Source organism: Pterocles gutturalis, unplaced genomic scaffold (genome assembly GCF_000699245.1).
Source record: "Pterocles gutturalis isolate BGI_N339 unplaced genomic scaffold, ASM69924v1 scaffold43554, whole genome shotgun sequence".
NCBI lineage: Eukaryota > Metazoa > Chordata > Aves > Pterocliformes > Pteroclidae > Pterocles > Pterocles gutturalis.
Genome location: NW_010130096.1, coordinates 1 through 19,219, shown reverse-complemented (window position 1 = coordinate 19,219; position 19,219 = coordinate 1). Strand labels below are relative to the sequence as shown.

Below are 19,219 nucleotides of genomic sequence, written 5' to 3'. Positions count from 1 at the left end.
TGAATAGAAAACAATTTGGGCAAGTTATCTCTAACACAAGAAATCAACTGAATAAACTAAAAGCTGTTGTCATTTATAACAGTTTATGGATATTTTTTCTGGTTCATGTGACTGATCAATCAGTTAGTTGCTGTTTTATTTACTTGTTCTAATTGGATGAAATACTAATTTCTGATTCATGTTTTTTAATGTTGCAGATCATGAGTCGGTTCAGTGGTGTTATGACAACTTCATTAACTACAGGTCCCTGATGTCTGCAGACAATGTACGCCAACAGCTGTCACGAATCATGGATAGATTTAATTTGCCCCGTAGAAGCACAGACTTTACCAGCCGAGACTATTACATCAATATAAGAAAGGCATTAGTTACTGGGTACTTCATGCAGGTATGTGTGTATTCCTATAGGGAACATCATTGAGTGTTCATGTGGCTTTTAATGTTAGTGTGGTGGTCATAATTTATCAAAACTTTATGAATGTTACTTAAATTGCATATGGCTAACAATACTGCTTTGTCAGGTTGCTTGGTTGTTACTCAAGTAGTACATTCTTTAGTCAAATCCTGTTTGGAAGAGAAGCTGTAGGCAGTTCTACTAGTATCACAATACTGTTTCTGGAGTGACCAGTCAGGAATTGACACCTAACGTCTGAATAGCTGAGGAAGTAATTTCATAAAACATCTCCAAGTAACTGCAGAATATGTAGTTTTAAAATTATTTGTAATCTGATACAAGCAGGGGAAGCATAGTCATATATAAATATGAATTATATGTAATCCTTACAGAAGGAGAGTATTTTCTTTTGCATCCTTCTCCCTATTTATATTTCACTTCTAAATTATGAGTCATAAGTACTGGAGCAGGTCTGTAATCTCAAGCAGCTTGACAGGCACACACTTAACACATCCTGACTGGGGCGCAGACTTGGGTGCTATGTATGTCTTAACCCCCCTCCAAGGAAACAGTGCCTTACACCAGGGCTAAGCCAGTCAGTCTGTAGCAGAAAAATGTTCCTGGGTTTTTGGGATGCAGCTGCTGACATTGATATTTCTGTATTTCACTGTACTGCCAGTTATCCTATAGGAAGTAAGCTAAGGAAACTGTTAAAATTGATCTGGAAAAAGCAAGTGTATGCCAAGTATCTTAAAGATGGGTCATCTTCGTCTTAGCAACATTTTATTTTTTTGAGACTGATATTACCAGTTGTCTTAAGGAACTTCGGTTTTTATCATTGTATTTCCAGTCTAGTAGTGAAGGCAGAACAGGAATTGATAGTTGAAAATTTAAGTCAGAATTTAAAGGTGGAACAAAGTGCTGTAGTATGTGGTAGAGCCACTGGTGTCTTGTGGTGTCTTCAGATCAAACTTGGAACCTTTTTTTGGAAGATGTGGCTTGGTCAAACACGGGATATATCAGGGTCACTAGAGGATGAAGTCAAATGACCTGTGCTATACAGGAACTTAGGTGTCAAATGATTGGACTGCTAATTAAAATCTCATTCTTGCTGCTACTCAGTCTTTGGTCCTATTTTTTTGTATAGAATGATGTATATTTTGAAATGTTTACCTAACCAGGCTCTTAGGCTTCTCATTACTGTTCTATTATTCTATGATGTGAAGGCGGTCACCAGTGCATTTAATAGTGTTCATTTTGCTCTTTAAGAATGCAGAAGAACAGTTTAAAACCTTTAATAGCTTCAGAAACACTGTTGCATCTCTAAGCACAAATTGCAGAAAGCCAAGCAGCTGATGTTGCTCCTTTGGCACATGCTAGCATAAGGTTGGATCTTGGGAAACTATTCCTGCTTTTGCCCTTTTTAAGTGCATTTGGATTTGATGTTTGACTAAAGACCCCTGGTTGGGCCCTCTTCAATTACGTGATATATAACAAATAAGCACAAGAACACTTAAAATTTCAGAGGAGGGTGTGTCATTCTTAATAAAATTGTGACATCCTTGAGACCTCTGTTATGAGAACTAAAACATTTTCCTATGGTGGCATGTGCCATGGTGGCCACTGTTTCCATGTGGGTTTGTCATGTTGATAAAAGCATTATAAATCTCTAAATTATCAGCAGGTGGGCTTGCACAGTCTGTGGAGTAACCTGTTGCAGAGATTTGTGGGCTGGCTTGGCTCTTTGATTTCCCTAGTCATGTTTGTGTAGCTCCTTAGGTTGTGTAGTCAATAGTGTTAATAGCTCTTTCCTCAATTTACAGCCCCATTAAGTGTGTTCCTAGTATCTTGCTTACTACCACTACTCACTGAAAAATTAACCCATTTCCTAGACATGCTGTGTATGATTATGTGGTTTCTGTGGAAGCTCATGCTTTTTATGCTCTGACAAACATCACAGAATGGCTGAGCTTGGATGGGACTTCTGGAGGACATCTGGTCCAGCTACCACTGCATTATATTTTACAGGCTCTGGAACTGGTTGCGTGCCAGGGGTTTGGTTCAGTGAATGTGCTGCGTTCCCTGTGTCCTTGTTTGCTCCCTTAGGTCAACTTGGTGCTTGCCTGAGCCCATTCTACATTCCTTCAGCGTAGTGATCTAGTAAGACATTTACACCTTCAGAGAAGAAGCAGAATTGGTGCTTTGTCAGGTGTGCTGAACACCTCAGGCCAGGAGGGAGCAGGAAAATGTGACAGCTGACAGTTGGATCATCATTGCTTGCTGTGGAGCCATAGCTTCACTGTGCATATTTCATTATAGTGTTGCCATTACTGAACCTGAAATTCTTTACCAACCTGTGTGCTAACAAGCGCACTTAATAGAAACTTAAGATAAATAAGGTAGCTTAGTGTTAGCTCAGGATCTGAATAAGTCACAACAGTGTGTAATCGCTTAAAGATGACTTATCCCTGCTATCCATTTTTTTCTTAATTGGGGTTATTTCAGTCTCTCTCACTTCCTGGAACTGAAGACCTAACTGTACTTTTCTGTAGCATTTCTTTTCCTTTGAGTATGCTTAATTACTTATTTCAGATTTTTTTTTACTTTGTTCAGAATTATGCAAAATACAAAAGAAATACACACTACTTCCTTTTCCATGTCATTTATAGTGATAGCAAAGAGTTATATCTGGGAAAGCGAGATAAGACTTTACTGTTTTAATGCATCTGAGTGAGACTAGATTTGCTAAAGGTAAATTCTGTTGTTTTAGATTTAACAGCACATTGTTTTCTAGAATGAAACACAAATGAATTGTTCTGTCCTTTTTATAGGAAGAACAGATAAGACTTTACTGTTTTAATGCATCTGAGTGAGACTAGATTTGCTAAAGGTAAATTCTGTTGTTTTAGATTTAACAGCACATTGTTTTCTAGAATGAAACACAAATAAATGAATTGTTCTGTCCTTTTTATAAGAAGAACAGAAACAGCTAAAGCACACAAATATTTTTGTATGCATGCTTTACTTTTGATCTGAAGTACTAAATTATTTTTAAAAATGCTTCCTTAGAAAAAGCATCATCTAACAGCAACATGCATGCTGTGATTGTAGTAGGTCTGTGACAGATGAGTGTCTAGTCTGGTTTGCAGCTATATTGCTATTTAATTTTGCAAACTCTGGATTGAGGTGAATGAAATTAGGCCTAGATCTGTTAATCTCCATTTAAAAGAGCATCTCTAGGCTCCTCAGACTTGAAATAAAATATAAAAGAGAAGACACTCTAATCAAAATCAGTTACATGTTGCTGAGGAAATATTCTGACTTAAAATTTGAGGTAGCTATTGCTTTAGAAGTTTTGGGATTTTAATCTAATGGATGGAATTTACCTTTTACTAGGCTTGAAAAAAAACCCTGAAAAGGTGAGATACACCTAAGAATTAAGAAAACAAGGAAGTACATGGTCTATATTAGAGAAAAGCAGCTAATGATTATCTCATTAAAATTTGTCTTTCGGACATCTTCCAGCTGTTGTCTGTCCTGCGTGATCTTTTTACAGTATTTTGTGTGTGTGTGTATATATATATATATGGTGAAATAAGTACTGAGGTCATCTTGAATTGCCAGTATCAAAAGGTTAATTTTAGTTACCTCTTCTGTCAGAGTAACTGTTCTTACAGAGGATATATATTTCTAATGTTAACTGTCTGCTTTACCAAATCTTAATGAGCTGGTATCGGAGCATCTCGGTGAGGTAGGCATTATTCCCTTTCATAGAGCAAAAAGCTTGTTTAGAGGGAGGTTAATTGATTTTCACCAAGGTCACAGCACAAGTGTGTTGCTGAACCTACATTTTCCAGCTCTGAAGCTCATGCTGTAACAAGACCATTCTTAATTCTGACATACTAAACTTCCCATTCTTCCTGGACTGACACTTTTTTTTTTTCAGGCCCACTATGTGAGAGAATTTGTAGAACAGTATGTGCATCAGTAAAAATACTACTGAAACACTGCATTAATAAAAACTTGAAAGGATGACACTGTGGCTTACTGGTCCCACAGTATCTACTGCAATGAAGTGCTTGAGGTCCATGTCTGTAGCAGACCACAGTTGACTTTGTGTGATGTTACAAACCTGTACAATATTCCCCTCCAATACTACTGTTTGCATTGCTCTTGTTCTAATACTGATTCTTCTCTTTGGGTGATAACTATTTTTATATGTTCATTGAATTTTATAGTATAGACTTACCGTGGCAGTTAGGAAGAACATCTGGCATCTTGTTTGTGTCTATAAAAAAACCTGGATAGTTGAAGTGGTCAAGTAATGTGCCAAATTTAGATGAGGTTTGGAAGTTGGGATGTTGTATTTTGTATAGAACACTTAACAGTCGGTTTGAACTCGCTTAAATGTTTCCTGTGGTAGTAAAACAATGTTTTTTTACTTAGGTGGCACATTTGGAACGAACAGGGCATTATTTAACAGTAAAAGATAACCAGGTGGTGCAGTTGCATCCTTCCACTGTTCTTGATCATAAACCAGAATGGGTGCTCTATAATGAGTTTGTCCTTACAACAAAGAATTACATCCGGACATGTACAGACATCAAGCCAGAATGGTAAGTCAAAAGTCTTAAAACAGTCATGTGGTTTGGGTGTTTTTTTTTTTTTTTAAATTGGGGTAATTGCTTTCACTTCAGCTAATGTTATTGAAATGGTTTGTGAAATGGCAATGGTGTGCACTTAGAATCTTGTGGATGACTAAAGGTTTTCTTTGTGGATACTTGTTTCTGTTTGTGGGAGCTGTGTGTGAAGCTTGGATGCTCAGGCTCTGTATGCCCTGTGCAGAGAGATGCTTGATTTAAAAACAGTTACTTCAGTAAGCGTGTTGGGAAGGAACTGCTTGGAGGTGCTAGGTTTGGGGATACGTCCTAGCACCCACTTGTGTACCTGAGTTAAGAGATACTGGTAGATGCCTCTGTCCTCAAGATCTAGGACCTCTCTTGGCATTAGATGTCTGTAATTTTTCTGGAAGGAAGAGGACTGATAATGCTGGTACATCCTGCCTTGTCATAATATTTATTCGTCAGTAGAGTCCTATCAAGGAAATTAGAGGCTTGGTCCTCTGCAGACAGGGAGGGATCTGAATTGTCTTGCTTGTCTGTAAGGTTGTACTTAAACGGCCAAGTTGGAAGCTTTGGGGACATGGGAGGTTCTTCAGCTGTTGTTGAAATTGTGCTGCTGTGCAGCAAGAGTTTAAAGATTCGTAAGCCGGAAAACATAGCGTGTATATATATATATATATTGTCTGTAGTATTTTAATTGAAAATGTGTGTTTGAATTCTTCCTTAGAAATCTTTTTCTGAAGAAGTGCTGAATAGCCTAAAGCAGGATTCTATGGCCTTGGTTGCGTTTTGAAGCTTAAAATGGCTAAGGCTGAACTGTACTCTTGCACAAGCTGGTGTTTAGGTGGATGTCTGTGGCTTGTGGACTTGGACATTAAGCAGCTGGTCTGACTATGGGCTACTGCGGCATGTACTGAAGCAGCAGTGTGGCTCTGTAAGAGACGTGACAGAACAGCATCTCACTAGACTCGAATGTGTGCTTTTTGCTTTGGACTTGGGTACTTGAAGAGGATGGGACTGAGACTTAAATGTGTGTGCACGCATGTGTGTAAACTTCCATTAATCTTAGAATCACGAAATGAGCTGGAAATACTGGATAAATTTTGTTTCCCTCAGTTGCAGAATTTCTGTAGGATGCATCTTAAAGTTTGAGTATTGGTAACAAACTTTTCCTTTTTTGACAGGCTCGTGAAAATTGCCCCTCAATATTATGACATGAGCAATTTCCCACAGTGCGAAGCAAAGAGACAGTTGGATCGCATCATTGCCAAACTTCAGTCCAAGGAATACTCACAGTACTGAATTATGCTTTGAACTGAAGTTGCTCAGAGGACAGCTTTAAGAGATGAAAGGATTTAAAGTTCAAGTTGTGCTCTTCACTTTGGTTCAATAATGGCCTTTATTTGAAAGCTTTTTAATTTTTCTTTACAGTAAATATTCCATTCTGATTTCATAAATTAAACATTTATGCCTCCCTTTTGTGTTGACACTGTAGCTCATACTGGAAAAGCTGATCAATGTTTTGCAGTTTATTGAAAGTAGTTCTATATATAACAATGTTATAAGCATTTCTTTAGAAATGGTTGAAAATGCTTCTAAAAATGTGATTATCGACCATGGTATGCATGATCGTTGTAATTGTTGACATTCCTTTTAGAAGTTGTGAAATGTTACAACTTGTGCTTATGTAGACACAATCTTCAGCTTCAGTACAAAGGTACTGACTTCAATAAAGTCTATTTATACTAATTTTGTGCCACAGTATGTCAGTATTTCTATTGTTTTGATCAAAACATGAGAAGCCATTTAGTTTCCCATTAAACTGCTGTTTTATTGACATGGCAGTAGTTTAATATTTTAATATTAAACGTGTGGATGCTTAAGCAGCACAACTATGGTGACATCAATATAATACATACAATGTTGATACCTTGCAAACTTGTTTAAATTATGTAGGAAATTGTTTTTAAAAATCAAATGCATGCAAGTGTTTTTGAAGAATGCTTTCTTCAGACATACTCCTAGTTATTTCTTGGACAGAACTGTAGTAACTTTACTTCCTGTAAAGTGAACTGTCTGTGGCCAGTTAGAAATGAGCATGCTGTAAAATGTTCAGGTACAGTTTAAGATCAACACAAGTAATAGCCTAAGTGACACTGTAGGTGAAATTACATTGCACCGTTGTAATTTTGTAGTGATTTTTAGTGAAATATGACTTGGCAGAATTTTCAATTTGGGAAAGCTAATCCCATGTGGAATTTATAGTAAGACTTGATCAGTGGGCTGGAACACCTCTCCTGTGAGGACAGGCTGAGGGTTGGGGTTGTTCAGAAGGCTCTGGGGAGACCTTGTAGCAGCCTTTCAGTACTTAAAGGTGGCCTATGAGAAAGATGGGGAGAGGCTTTTTACTAGGGTTTGTAGTGACAAAGATGGGGAGAGGCTTTTTACTAGGGTTTGTAGTGACAGGACAAGGGGCAACAGTTTTAAACTGGAAGAGGGTAGGTTTAGACTGGACATAAGGAAGGATTTTTTTCCTGTGAGGGTGTTGAGACACTGGAACAGGTTGCCCAGAGAAGCTGTGGATGCCCCATCCCTGGAGGTGTTCAAGGCCAGGCTGGATGAGGCTTTGAGCAACCTGGGCTAGTGGAGGGTGTCCCTGCCCATGGCAGGGGGGTTGGAACTCGATGATCTTTAATCTCCTTTCCAACCCAAGCCATTCTATGATTCTGTGATTTAACATACTTGGTCAGCTTTCAGTTTTCCTCTCTCTGGAATACACTGAGGTTTGGTCCTTCTGGCAAAGAGAAGCTGGAGCAGCTCTTGCTGAAATAGGTTCCTGCAGAATGGGAGCTGTGTGCTTTTCAGTATTTATGCTGAAGGGCTGAACCAAAAGTAGGTTATGCTTGGAGAGATTACCTCAGTAAGACTAACTGTAAGCACTGGTGTTTGGGGTATCCTATTTAAATTATAGAAGTTGACTATAAAAATTACTTGGAATCAAGTAATTTGAGGATTTTTCTTTCAATTCTAACTTTGTTTTCTAAATTGCCATTTATGTGATGGGGAGTGGAGAATTGAGAACTTTTTTTGTTAGCAATGAAAAAAGTATTGTGAAGGAAAACATGTTTGAAGATTAAAATTTGAGTGAATTTATAATCTACAATGAGATTTTTGAGTCTGCCCCAAGTTTGATAGGTGAGGGAGTGGGGGATCTTCCCCCACTTCAGGTGTTATGGGATGAGTCTGAACTTTCCTGCCCTGTGAAATTTTCTGCAGGAAGGAGGGAGGGTGACTCTTCATAAAATGTTGAAGTTTTCAACTGCAGTTAAAGAGGTTTTTATTGAAAACATAGGGATCCAGAACTTCAGGAAATCTATTTCAAACTAGTATTCCTAAACATACAAATGTTTGTTTTTTACAAAGTCCTGCTCTAGGATAACTTGGGTTCAATACATGTTGTTTCATGACAGCTTGCTCATTGTCCTCTTGGGGGATGGGGGAGCTCCTTTGTGCAATGCTGAAAAATGGCTGCTCCCCAGGTAAGAATTTCTCCAGTATTCATATGCGGCCTTCAGCTAAATGGTGTAGAACCACCTTTTGTGCGACTTTTCCTAGATACGGCAAGGTCCCTGAACACAGCCAGCTCTCAGCATGAAATCCCTTGAGGACCCCAGAACCAGCTGGCATAAACTGCAGGAGATTTGGTACTTGTGGATGGGGGAGCAGATGGCTATGGCTGTGAGTGGAACTTGACATGAGAGACTTTGGCCTGGTTTTCTTCCCTTTTTTTTGTAGTTGTCATACCCACAAAGTCAGCTTGGGCTGTGACAGCCAACCTGGGATCTTTCACTCTCCTTTGTCTTTGCTACCAGGAATGCAAATACTACAGGCCAAATGAATGTCCTCTGACAGCTGTGCAACCCTGCTATCTTCCAATTAAGTCTGTGACACCTGTGCAATCCACCTGGAGGCACTGGGGTGCACCGGTGTCTCTGGCTTAATTGGAAGGCTGTCGGGTGTCCCAGCTGTCACCAGGGAGAGAGCAGACCCAGGGCCCTCTCCCCTCTTGGCAGTGGGAACCTGTGCTATGGGAAGCAGCTTGTCTGTTGGGATCCCACTGGAATCTGGGGGCTAGTGCTTTGAGAAGGTACTGAAGCTCAAGCATTTGGGGAATCTAGTGGATTTGATATTTGCATTACATTTGTATGTGTCATTGTGATTCCCTGGAAAACACTTCTGTTACTGAAGAACTGACAAGCAAAGCCTTTGCAGTACTTCACTTCAGGACAAAAACATTTCCTCACACCAGACTGTGTGTGCTAAATAAATGGTCAGTCCTTCACTAATGATCATGTAGTGGTGAATAGCCCTAGGGCTGGAAGCTCTGTGTCTGTGCAGGTACCACACAATTGCTGTTCTATTGCACAATGCTGATCTCCAACAACAGAGTATTTAAGGGTTTGGGGCAGTAACATATAGGTGCTTAAATCACTGTGGACACCCTCAAGTTACTGCAAATGTCATTTTTTTTTATTTTTTTTAGATGTAATTTTAGAGCCCTGTAATGGTGGGGAAAGAGCAAGTTATCTAAGAAGTAGTTGGCCATCTCTGAAGGAGTAATGGAAGGGACAGCATGGCTTCACAGAGACATTTTCTAGGTCCTAAAGGGAAACTGTATTGGGAACCTTCTTAACTACAGTTTTCTTAGGGATGCACAGATACATGCAGAACAACTTGGTTTGGAGAATAGCCCTGGTTTTCCATAACTCAAGTGCTGAAAGGTAAAACCTCATTCCCCTCCTTCTGGTGGAAAAACTGTCAAAGTTGCCCAGAGAAACAAAAGGAGAGCAAGAAGGAGGTGTAGGAACGAGGCTGCTCTATCTGTGAGTATATGAAGGTCACCACCTCCCTCTTAGAACAGTTAAACACCTGTGGTCCTGTTTGTCATTAGAGCTTTGATTTTTTTGGCTGCTTGTCTGCAGTAAATAGGGAAAAAAGTTGGAAATTGCAAAATATACAGGATTTTGCTAATGTCAAACAGAAATTCAGCTTCCCATGTGTTTTGTTTTGTGAAATGCCATATCTGACGAAGAGACCCTGTGGCTCTTTCTGCTGGCTTGTGGAGCAAGGGATCCTGAAAAAAAGTACATCTGCTGCCCTGACCAGCTTTAGCTGTTTGCTCTTCAGCTGTGTTCCCTGCCTTACTAATTTTGCTTCAGAGCATTCAAACCCCTGGCTAGGGTGTAAGCATGTTCGTTTCAGAGTACTGAGGAATTGCTCCCTTAAGATGAGTTGGTTATCTGCTTTGGAACAATCCAAAAGGCAAAGCAATGCTTTGTTTACTTGAGTGATATAGAGGAACTCTGGTGGTTTTCAGAAATACATGGTTTGCATACACTAAGCTATTTATATTGTGTGACTTTTGAAAATACAGAATGGATTAGATGACAAGAAAATAGTACTAAGTGAAAGGAATATTTTTTGAAAAAGAGGAGAGTCTTCCATCTTAATTGTGCTTCTGTACAATACCTCAAAGCAGTAAAGGGCTAATACTGATGTGAGGTCCTAACTATGTTTAAGTCTTTTAGATACAGAGGTAGTGAGTGATGACTGAGTACATAAAGCTGTGTTTAGGTACATAGTGTTACCTGACATTATGGAGACATAAAGAAGTGACGAGTTATACTGTGTTTAGATTTGTAGGGATTTTATAGCATTTAGAATTTTTGTCAGAATAAATGGTGACTTCATGCTTCGCTATGTCTTGATGTCATAAAAAACCCTGAACTTTTGCTTTTGGGAGATCCGTATGCACACCAGTGCAAAAGACATGTGCTAAAGTTCCTTTTGGGGTTACAGGAGTATATTCGTTTGTGGTACCTGTGTTTGTTCACTGAAGTTGAAGTGCTCTTGGTCCAGGCCAGTTTGTGTAGACATGTTCTGTATCAGTTTGGTCAGCTTTGCATCGCAGAGCAATACCATAATTTCTGATCACCTTCTCCCTTTTTGGATCAGGACTTGTGAAACACCATTGGTTTGTGACGCAACTTTCAGTCTGCACTGCTATATGTATTGGAAACTGCTAATTATTTGCCATAAGAAATGCAGTGTAAAGAAAAAATGCTAAAATTAGGTTTCAGTATGTAATTTTAAAAGATACCTTGAAAGAAGTTGAAGGGCAAATAGTTTTTCTTACATCCAGTCAACCTACAATTACTTATTTGTAATCAGATTGCTACAGTTTTATTTTCTGACAATTTAGCAACACAAAGCCATACCACACCATGATACTAGAAAGCAGAGAGTTTGTTTATTCACTTACTGTAATTTGTGAGGAATAGCCATTTATCTTGCATTTAGAACAGCTGAAGGTTGTGATAATAAACATCTTTTACTATTAGAAGTATAATCTTGTATTGGTACTCTGACCTTTTAAAATTAGTTAACTTCAAGACTATGTATGTGACATAAAGGTTTATGTGAAGCAGAGAGGGGAAAAATGATCTACTTGGTCAACCTGGTTCATTTTTCTACTAATACATCTTACACTGGTAGCTTGCTTGTGTTGTCGTGTCCTTCCTAGAACTGTTCCGAGACAAAACTGGGCATTGGTCCCCAGTAATACAAATATCAGATATTTTTGAGCTTTAAACCCAGGATGAAACCATTATATGAGAGCGTTTGCCCCTCTTTTTCCTTTTCCTTTGGCAAATGACAAGCTTGGGCTGTGTCTAATTTGCACTGATGCGTTTGAGATAAGTGGTTGGCATCAAGGAGATCCCAGCTTCCAGTATCAAGGAGTTAAACTAAATATGGTGACAGCAGTAAAATAACATTCCTATAGCAGTGGTAATAGACTAGTTCTGCTGATTTGGAGGTGTTCTAATTTTGCAGTTTTAACTCAGATATGGTAGTTTCTCAGGACCACTGAATGTATGTTGGACAGATTATAAAATAACTTTCATTTGTGTACATCTTGGCTGTGAGTGATTCCTTAAGCTTTTTCCAGCTATGAAAGCTATGCAGTAGTTATGTTGTATAGAAAAATAAAACATAGCACACATTAATGTTGATAATAAATATTTCCTGTGGCTCTAAAACATTTATTTCTTTGGGTTGGTCTTATTCTTTTAGCTAAAGTAGGCTTTTGCCTTCCATTTGAATTCCGGGTTTATTTTGTGAGCATATCACATTATAATGTTCTCAGCCTCATTGCTTCCAGCAGCACAAACACTTGAAGTGTCGGGCAGTTATCAGGATCCATAGAGTAGAGGGCTGCTGGTGGACCTATTTCCTGATTGCTTTGTCTATTTAAATATTCAGCTGTCTACTGAAACCGCTTCTGCTTATATTAATAACCAGTTTTATCCTCAAAAATATCAACCTTTTTAGCTTTACAAAGACGCTAGTGTTTACTATCAAAATATGTGTGATTTTAAAGAGTTACAAACTAAACTTGACCTTTCAAACCTTAGAGTGGTATCTTTGAGGTTGTTTCATTTTGCATGTTGAATAACAAGTAACTGATAAGCCTTTTATTGTGACAGGGATAGTATCATTCTTTTAAAAAATTTAATGCACTGTGAACCTTTCCTGAAAGGCTTACAGTTTGTACAGCGGCAGATGGCTAAAAGCAGTGCGATTCACAAAATGCTTCTATGAGCAGTTAGCTGTCCAAGAGGATATTGACAGCTTCGTTGCAGTGAGTTATTGGGTTATGCAATATAATGGAGGTGAACCTAAATTATTGCTACTTATACGTACTTTAAAAAAATTATTATTTGATTAAGAGCAGCAATGAAATATAAGAATTGTCAAGAATTTAAAATTTGAGCGTTAATGTTCAAAATAATATGTACCCTGTTTATTGAAAACAGTAATTTAATTTTCAGTGAATTTATGGATAATGAACAGCTTGTCCCTATAAGCAAACTGGTGTTGAAGCAAAATCTATACAGAAATGGATACAAGAACATTAGAATATTTATTTAATTTTGGATGTTAGATGGGGATATACTTGGTGTTTTTGCTCTGAAGCTCTTTGTTGGACACACTGCTATGTACATCCAAACACCATTCAAATGCCTGTTCTCTACATTGTCAAATACGAGGTTAAACAGTAACGTGGTGGTAGAGTTGTGATTTTTCTGCAGCCTAGAGAAATCCTGGTTGTTTCTGGAGGAGAATTATGGCAGTAATAGTGAAGAGGAAAATATTCAATTACGTGAAATGGTAATGGCCTACTTCATGATCTCCTTCATAATAATATTTGTTCTTCCCCCAGTAACTGCCTGCAATTAATATTATTTTTGCAAGTAAAGCTTAAGAATCCAACCGTTTGTAGTCTACTGGCTTGGTATGAGACTAATGTTTAGATCTCTCATTAAGTACGGCAAGGTTTCGGAAATTAATTTGCTTTTTTTAGCAGTCTCCTGATCAAACTAATCTGATTATAAAAACAACTTTATCAATGCTGGGCTGTCTAGACTCAGAACAGAACTTCCAAATTAGCAGCAAAGTCAGCAGCAAATCTTTGTTCTTACTACTTCTAAAACTTCTATGTTAAAAAAGTAAAAAATTGTACATGCATTCTAATTGCCTTTCATTGCCATTCACTTTAACCTGCCTTAAGAAAAACAATTATTCTTTCCCTTGATTTTGGGTGATATGCAACAGAAAGGACATGTGCTTACAAGCTGAAATACAATGTCTGGCATAGCCCAGAGGAGGTTTTCTCCTAGTGAGGTTTGTTTATATTAATTGGATCAAATAGGATGATGTCACCAAAGAAATCCAAAGTTAATGATCTGTCAAATCCCTTTGAAATATCTATCAATTATTTCTGAGGGTTTGCTGCCTCTTTGTGGTATTTCTTATGTAAATATGGAATTCTGTATTGATTAAAGCTTTTATTGGGATTGTGCAGAAGACAGTTGAATGCAGTTTCCCTGAGGTCTACACCGTGTGACTGGGAGCCTTTCTTTTTCCTCCTCCACATTCCTCCCCACACGATGCGTCTTATAGTGCCAAAGGAGTAGCCCAGTATCTTTTTAATGTCTGTAATATACTTTGTGATGATGAGGTGCTACTGCTTTATCAGTAAAATTTGAATAACATGCTGAATGGCGAAGCCTCATCTTTTTCATTATCTGAGCGATTACAACAGATTTCGTCATACCTTTAAGTACCTTCCTTCTTAGATAACATCTTTACCATGAATGATAACATTGTGGTGAATCTGCTCTATTTCTATCACTCAGTGTTTTGCTAATGATAAAAACAGGCAGAATAGCTGTGAGGTTTTTCTCAGATGTAAAGATACGCTAGAGGCAGAGACTGATGACAGGCCAGCCATCTTGATTCCTGGTAATTTGGGTTATTCTAGGATTCCCCCCCTCCCCTTTGATTCGTTACTTCATATAGTTACTTTATAACTATAATCACAAAAATCATAGAAACATAATCACAGAAATGTTATTTTTGGGAAATTATAATTTGATAGGGTTTTAGTAATTTATTTACATTGTTAATTGGTGGTGAAGACTATAAAAGTTGTGAACTACCTCATAAGTTCATGCCTGCCTCCATTTGAATAGCACGTATTCACTGGTGGTTATTTATAATTTTGGGGGTATTGAACTGATGGAGATTACTCATGTTGAAAAGCTGCTGGAAGGCCTGAACTAGGAATTAAATTATCATAGTGGCTTCATTTTGTTAACAGTCTCATTGAAAATATCTTGCTTGCAGGACGATCAAACTCATCAGTGTTCTGCTCTTCCACTTCAGCACACAAAGTTTTAATCAGTGGCACACTTGATCTTGCAGAATTCAAGGAAAATAATTTCCTGTATTTCTGAGATGAGCAAAAATTCATGTAATCTAGCTTTTAAACTCCTGGCAATTTTTCTTTCTTTTTGAGTAATCAGCTTTACTTCATTCAGTTGCCTGTTTCACATAACTTCAATTATCAAGATGACCCAATGTTTAGATGGGATTAGCTCATGGATGAAGAGCAAGCAACTGAATCTGAGCTCGGGCCAGGCAAATAATTGACTGATGGTGAGATCAAAACACTTGGTAAAATGTACCGTTTTCTCTGAAGTATATTTGCAATTGGTGTTTGCATTTACATGGCTTTAAAGAACCTTGTTATTAATTTACGATGTTCTCTCATAGCAGCATCTACCAAAAAATACTTTTTCTACTGTCCTCTTTTTCTTGGAGCTGCCATCCTATTTTAGCGGTCAGTCATCTAGCTTCAGTTATCTTTTTATCTTTTGGAAGAAGCACAACAGTGTATGCAATCTTCACCACCTAGCGAACTTACAAAAATTAGTTATATTCCAGGTCTTCTGGTTTTTGGTTGGTGTTGTGGTTTGTGTTTTTTTTTTGTTTGGTTGGTTTTTTTTTCCAAGACTCTTAACAGCCTGGACTCAGCTCTGGAATGAAGACCAAGCTGTTGGTTGCCTTTTCCAAGGGTCTGCTACTTAAACCATTGATCTCCTCAAATATTAAAAGGATGTAATATCTAGCTTCAGAGCTGTTCGTAAAGCAAAATAATTTTATTTCGTCTGCAGTGCTAAAGGAGCTTTCAAGTATTGGCCTAATAGAAAACCTATCAGTGGACTTTTAAAACCTTTCCTCTTCAATTTTTATGGACTGTCTTAATTGCCTTTAAAAGGCTTTTATGCACTTACGAATAGACTAAGGAGAAATAGTCTTTTTTTTTTCCACCTGCAAATAAGGGCTTCTAACTTTATTTTAGAATATCTGATATTATAGGCTTTTGCCCTGTGAGAAGAGATTTTCAACTAATGAAGTCTAGTAAAGTCAAGTATAAAAAAGTTACATATGTCTGCTAATGCTGAAAACTGCTGGGGGGTGGGGGGGAAAGTGACAAAGGTGAATAAAAGAATAGTACCCATCAAATATTTTGAGTTATTTATGGTTGCAAGCTTTAAAAATAGTGGGGACCACAGCACTCAGTTTAAATGCTACACTGGTTATTGGAGGAACACTAAACTGCGTAAACAAAACATATAGCCATGGAATATCACTTTGTGTTGTAGAATCTTAATTTAGAGGCTACAGCTGAGATGAATCCTGATTCCCTTGCAACTGTGCTGATATGTATCTGTCTGCTTACATGGAACATAAGTTGAAGATGAATGTCTATTCTATCTCAAATTCTCCATATGCTTCCCAAACCAAAGACCTCTAGAAGCCTTCCTTTTCAGGGAATTTCTCAGGAGATCACTCTATGTAAAGAAAAGAAAGATGTGTTCACGATACTCTGGCTTTTGCCTGCAGAAATGGGGTACATTTGCTCTTTGAGAGGTCTCTCCCAAAACTTGCACCTGTTGATAACACATCTGTTATTGGCTCAAACAGCAGTCCCTGGCCTTAGTCTTGTCTCTGTGCACCAGCCTCAGAGGAATGATGATATTCTGTCTGTGAGAAGACAGGACCAGCCTCAAATTGAAAGCTCCACCTTGATTCACCTTATTCCCATACCAGACAGTCTTTGCAGGTTCAAAAAACTGAATCCCACTGCCCACTTCCCCCCCCCCAAAAAAAAAAAAAAAAGGAAGATGGTTTCTGGTTTGTTTAATAGAAAGTCTTTAAGCTGAAAAAATGGAAGCAAAGAGCAAGCACAATTAAATTCTAGACTGTGTTTAACAAGATGCCTTTCTAGCGGCTTTGCTATCCTTTACCTAGTACTCTGGCACATCCTACCTGCACAGTATTATGCTGTGTGCATCTCTGAAGAGATCTGAGTAATCTGTGTTCCACCTGCACCAGGCCTCTTTCTTTCAGCACAGATAGAGTATTAATGGTTATCCTGAAGTTACTTTTGTTACTCAAACATTTCCTGGATTTTGCTGTTTCCTCCACCCCTCATCAATCCATTTGTTCCAAGTTCCTTACTAGAGCTTAATTTATTTTATCTACAATTTCTCCTTCCTGGCCACAGGACTGAAGGGACCCTAGCATCTACTCTATGGAGCTGTTAGCACACTGGGATATTAGACCATGGTTATTTGTGGATTTTATTATGTTTGGTTACACACTTCTAGTACCAGAAGTAACATACAAAGTTTTTTGCTTCATCACCTACATCACAGTAACAATGATGTTAGGTGTGCTAAGTCATGCGATAGAAAAATAGATTATTAACCATTTCAGTAACGGCTGGTTAACTGAAAACATCTACAAATAGTCTGGAGGAGCAATACATAATGCTATAAATAAGTTTTCAGATCGTGTTTTGTTGCCAGCAGAAGTGTACTCTGCAGAGGCCTTGAATAGGTTCTGAGTAGTTTCCAGCTATAAGAGAAGACTACAGCTGGATCTCCATTAGTAACTGATCACTGTGCTATTAAGCTTAACCTCCTACTGGTAATGGTCCCCCAGGGGCAACTCTGAACTTCAACTGAAGAGATTTTGAGCTAGAGCAAATGGTTAACAGCAGGATGAGGAACAATGTTTGAAGGAAAAAGATACAAAAAACCTCACACATAATCTCTTTTGAGACTTTCAAAGAACAGTGCATTGGAGGTGCGTATAGTATGTCCATCGCTAGAGGAGGGAAAGTAGGGTAAATGCCACCTACTGAAGTGTATAAATACATCAGGTATTAGGGACAAAAAAAAAAAAAAAGTAAAAGAAAAACAGAAAAGGAAAAGAGACCAAACTAGGATTTTCAGTTCAAAATGTAGGAATTTGGGTTCAAACCATAGAACTTTATAGTGCAAACTTGACCTGAACAGCACAAGTAGCTCAGAGGCCAGGCTATGCTGGAGCACAGGTTCAGGGTGGAACACACTAAGACTTAATATGAAGATGAAACATGCAATGTCAAGTTGCTTCACATTTTAGAAGCGAGATGCTTTGAACACTGACCCCTCGCAGAGGGAAGAAAACAGTTCAAGAAGGATGGTGGAAAGGAATTTTATGCCTTAATTGTTGCTGTCTGAAAAGTTGAAATGAATTCTTAAACCACATGAAGTTTTGTGTGCCACTGATGAACAGTGTTGATAGGCTGAAGTCTAAAGGAAAATACTGAAGCAATTTGAGAAACAAATCATTGTGGACATCGTGAAGATTTTTTGATGTAGTTTCCATATTCTGTTGCTGGGGAACCTACCTGCTGTATTTTTACCTTGTTTAGGGCAGGATGAAAGGGTCTTTGACAGGAATATTGTGTCCTGTTCTGGGCCCCTCAGTTCAAGAGGGACAGGGAACTGCTGGAGAGAGTCCAGCGCAGAGCCACAAAGATGATTAAGGGAATGGAGCATCTCCCTTATGAGGAAAGGCTGAGGGAGCTGGGTCTCTTTAGCCTGGAAAAGAGGAGACTGAGGGGTGACCTAATTAATGTTTATAAATACGTGAAGGGTGAGTGTCAGGAGGATGGAGCCAGGCTCTTCTCTGTGACATCTAGTGATAGGACAAGGGGCAATGGGTTCAAGCTGGAACATAGGAGGTTCCGCTTGAGTATGAGGAAAAACTTCTTTACAGTGAGGGTGACAGAGCACTGGAACAGGCTGCCCAGAGAGGTTGTGGAGTCTCCTTCTCTGGAGACATTCAAAGCCCGCCTGGATGCGTTCTTGTGTGATCTGATCTAGGTGTCCTGCTCCGGCAGGGGGATTGGACTAGATGATCTTTCGAGGTCCCTTCCAATCTCTAACATTCTGTGATTCTGTGATTCATTATGGAACAGAACTGGCTGTCACAAAGGTTCCTCTGGGTGATTAATTCAGGTATTCCTGGCTAGCCTTTATTCAAAGTCAACTCGCATCAAAAAGATGAGTTTCTACTACACTCAGGTGTGTTTCATGATATTTCATGCTCATACCCCATTTGGAGACAGAAGAAACTATTTCCTCAACAACTAGAATGGTCAGAGGACTCCATGGGTATTACTAAACTGTGGTTTCTTCCTTAAAATATCAGATGAGGGGGAATGAGGAGCTTCAGCCTTTCATCAGAATTGTGGCAGAAAGCCGTGTCCATGGATGATAAGAGCTGTTATGACTGTGTTGGGTGCTGCTCAACAAACCATCAGCTCTCCCACAGTGCGACTTTCCCTTTTGGAAACAAAAATATTTTTTTAAACTAAAAATATATAATATATGCTTATATAAAAGAGAACAATTATTCTAAAAAACCCCACCACCTACACTATTTGCTTTCTGTTTAT

General features: G+C 38.5%; 1 protein-coding gene across 1 annotated transcript in view; it reads left to right on the top strand.

Moving 5' to 3' along the window:
* LOC104459201 (putative pre-mRNA-splicing factor ATP-dependent RNA helicase DHX15) overlaps positions 1 to 6,765 on the top strand; it is a gene marked incomplete at its 5' end in the record, with an annotated part of 39,693 nt that extends 32,928 nt beyond the window's left edge. Inside the window, 3 exon segments of the mRNA XM_010080090.1 lie at positions 198 to 388; positions 4,841 to 5,010; positions 6,201 to 6,765. Of these exon segments, the coding sequence (XP_010078392.1) occupies positions 198 to 388; positions 4,841 to 5,010; positions 6,201 to 6,318 (479 nt within the window).
* Positions 6,766 to 19,219: the final 12,454 nt, after the last annotated feature.